General features: G+C 34.7%; 1 protein-coding gene across 1 annotated transcript; it reads left to right on the plus strand.

Moving 5' to 3' along the window:
* The first annotated feature begins 919 nt into the window (after positions 1–919).
* LOC127802134 (agamous-like MADS-box protein AGL61) lies at positions 920–1,651 on the plus strand. The gene is made up of 2 exons (XM_052337829.1): positions 920–1,210; positions 1,292–1,651. The coding sequence occupies exons 1-2, from the start codon at positions 920–922 to the stop codon at positions 1,649–1,651; spliced, it is 651 nt and encodes a 216-aa protein (XP_052193789.1).
* Positions 1,652–2,676: the final 1,025 nt, after the last annotated feature.

Consider the following 2,676-nt stretch of genomic DNA (forward strand, 5'->3'; position numbering starts at 1 on the left):
AATGCATCGGAATTCAATACAGTTCAATGAATCGTAATAAGGTCATCAATTAATGGCAATGTGGGTAGCGACAATAACGGAGAAAAAATTCAGTATAAATTCATCAAAGAGATGTATAGATGAATGCACTGGAATTCATTACGAATTAGTTGAATCGTAATATGGTTTTTAATGGCTATTACTATAGTAAGTGTGTATATATAAATGCATCGAAATTCAATACGGTTCATTGAATCTTAATAAGGTCATCAATTATTGGCAATGTGGGTAGCGACAATAACGGAGAAAATATTCATTATAAATTCAGCAAAGAGACGTATTACTATAGGAAGTGTGCATAGATGAATGCACTGGAATTCATTATGATTCAGTTGAATTGTAATATGGTTTTCAATGGCTATTACTATAGTAAGTGTGTATATATAAATGCATCAAAATTCAATACAGTTCAATGAATTGTAATAAGGTCATCAATTAATGGCAATGTGGGTAGCGACAATAACGGAGAAAATATTCAGTATAAATTCATCAAAGAGATGTATTACTATAGGAAATGTGCATAGATGAATGCACTGGAATTCATTACGATTTAGTTGTATCGTAATATGATGTTCAATGGTTATTAATGTAGTAAGTGTGTATATATGAATGCATCGGAATTCAATACAGTTCAATGAATTGTAATAAGGTCATCAATTAATGGCAATGTGAGTAGCGATAATAACGGAGAAAATATTCAGTACAAATATTATACGATATTATTGTGATGCTAGAGAAAAGAAGTCTATAAATAGTGGTCAAATGTTGTTTTAGAACAATCCAAGAAACATACATAGATTACTCACCATAGTTTCCTTGTAGTGAAACACTAGCTATGGAAAGAAAGAACAGAGGTTGCCAGAGAATCACCATGACCAGGATGGAGAAAGAGAGCAGCCAACAAGTCGCCTTCTTTAAGCATCATTTAAGCCTTTTCAAGAAAGCTAGCGAGCTTTCCATTCTATGTGGAGCTCAGGTGGCGGTGATCGTTTTCTTGCCGGGAAACAAGGCCTTCTCATTTGGCAACCCAAGCGTGAACGCCGTTGTTAACCAATTCCTAACTCAAAATCGGTCCTTGGAAAAGAAGAATGACCTGATCATCGAGGCTCAACAGAACGCCACCATGATGGAGCTGAGCCAGCAGTTGAACCATGTGGAAAACATGCTTGAGGTACGTTAATATAATTATAAGTTTATAATAACAATTGAAGAGATCTATAAACCCTAATTAATTTGGATTATCATCAACAAGGTCGAGAGGCAGCGGGGCCAAGCGTTGGACCAGATGAGGATTGCTAGTCAAGGAGAATTTTGGTGGGAGCAACCGATCGATAAGATGAACATGGAGCAACTAGAGCAGATGAAGACAAACTTGGAGGATCTGAAGCACAGGGCCATCAAGCAGGTGGAAAAGCTAACACAAGAGCAAGCTGCTAGTCATTTCAATACTTTCATGGCAGGGTCAAGCTCTCTGGGCAATGGTGGCAACGTGACATCGTTTCTTGTAGGCGGAGCCAATGATGATCCTTCATCGCTTGTTACTGGGCGTGATTTTTCTGGTGCTCCATGTGATGTCAAGGCTTCAACCTCTGCTCCTTCAATTGTTCCTTGATTTGATCGTGGCTCTGGTTGTTGATTCAAATAAGTGTCTTTGATAATTATGTTAGTTTTGTTGTCTTGTTTAGCTTCATATCTTGGACATTGATTTCATCATTGTTCTTCTTTTGTTTTCCTTTTTGATTTTGTCAAAATTGGTAGTCTTTTGTTATCTTTGGCTTCTAGTTTGGCTTAAGAAGAAAGAGTTTCCTTTTCTTCATCTATTCAATGTGTAAGGATGAAAAAACAAAAAATTGATGTAGTACAATCTCATAAGACCTTTATATATATATAAAGGTCTAAAAAACCCTTCTAACCCTTACAACTCTAAAAAACTAGTTTTTCATTCATAAATAATTCTAGTTATCAAGTTGTAATATACACTCTGGCCACGTAATTCCAATAACTTAGTTACATGCACATAGTCTTGAAGATTAACGAGGTGTGGTCAACAAAAATTTAGGCTTTTGATGCCCCAAATTAATCTGGAGTACTCGCTAAATAATCAACACATTAAATTATAATTTTATTTTAACTAAATATGACAAAGACACTTAGTTGAAGCTTAATTGAAACTACATTTTTCTTTCCCATGTAACCCTCCCCTAAAACCTCTTTTATTGCTTTACCATTTATTTTCTTCTTCGACTTCAATCGCCTTGTACATGGGATCTCAAGATATAGTCATTTGTTGTGCTTTTTTTTTTTTTTTACAGAATTTTCAAGTCTTGTTTTTGGCAAAGATTTTCACTTTATCAAAGATGAAGGTGCTATTATTTTGTTATAGGCAATTTTAATACTTCTTGGTAGGACTAAATTGTGTATAGTCATCACTACAAAAAAACTAAGAAAAATAAAACATCAAAATTTGTTATGGTTTGACCTCAATGGCTGCGTCCAAGAGTCACAACAAGAGGATAATTCAATAATCAATAGTTTTATATAGAGAAACTACAAACTCTCGTACACAGAGTTTTTCTATGGATAAAATTAAAACTATTAAAGGTTGGGAAAGAGAAGAGGGCTCAACAACAATGAAAG

This window comes from Diospyros lotus, chromosome 5, assembly GCF_014633365.1.
Source record: "Diospyros lotus cultivar Yz01 chromosome 5, ASM1463336v1, whole genome shotgun sequence".
Taxonomy (NCBI): Eukaryota; Viridiplantae; Streptophyta; class Magnoliopsida; order Ericales; family Ebenaceae; genus Diospyros; species Diospyros lotus.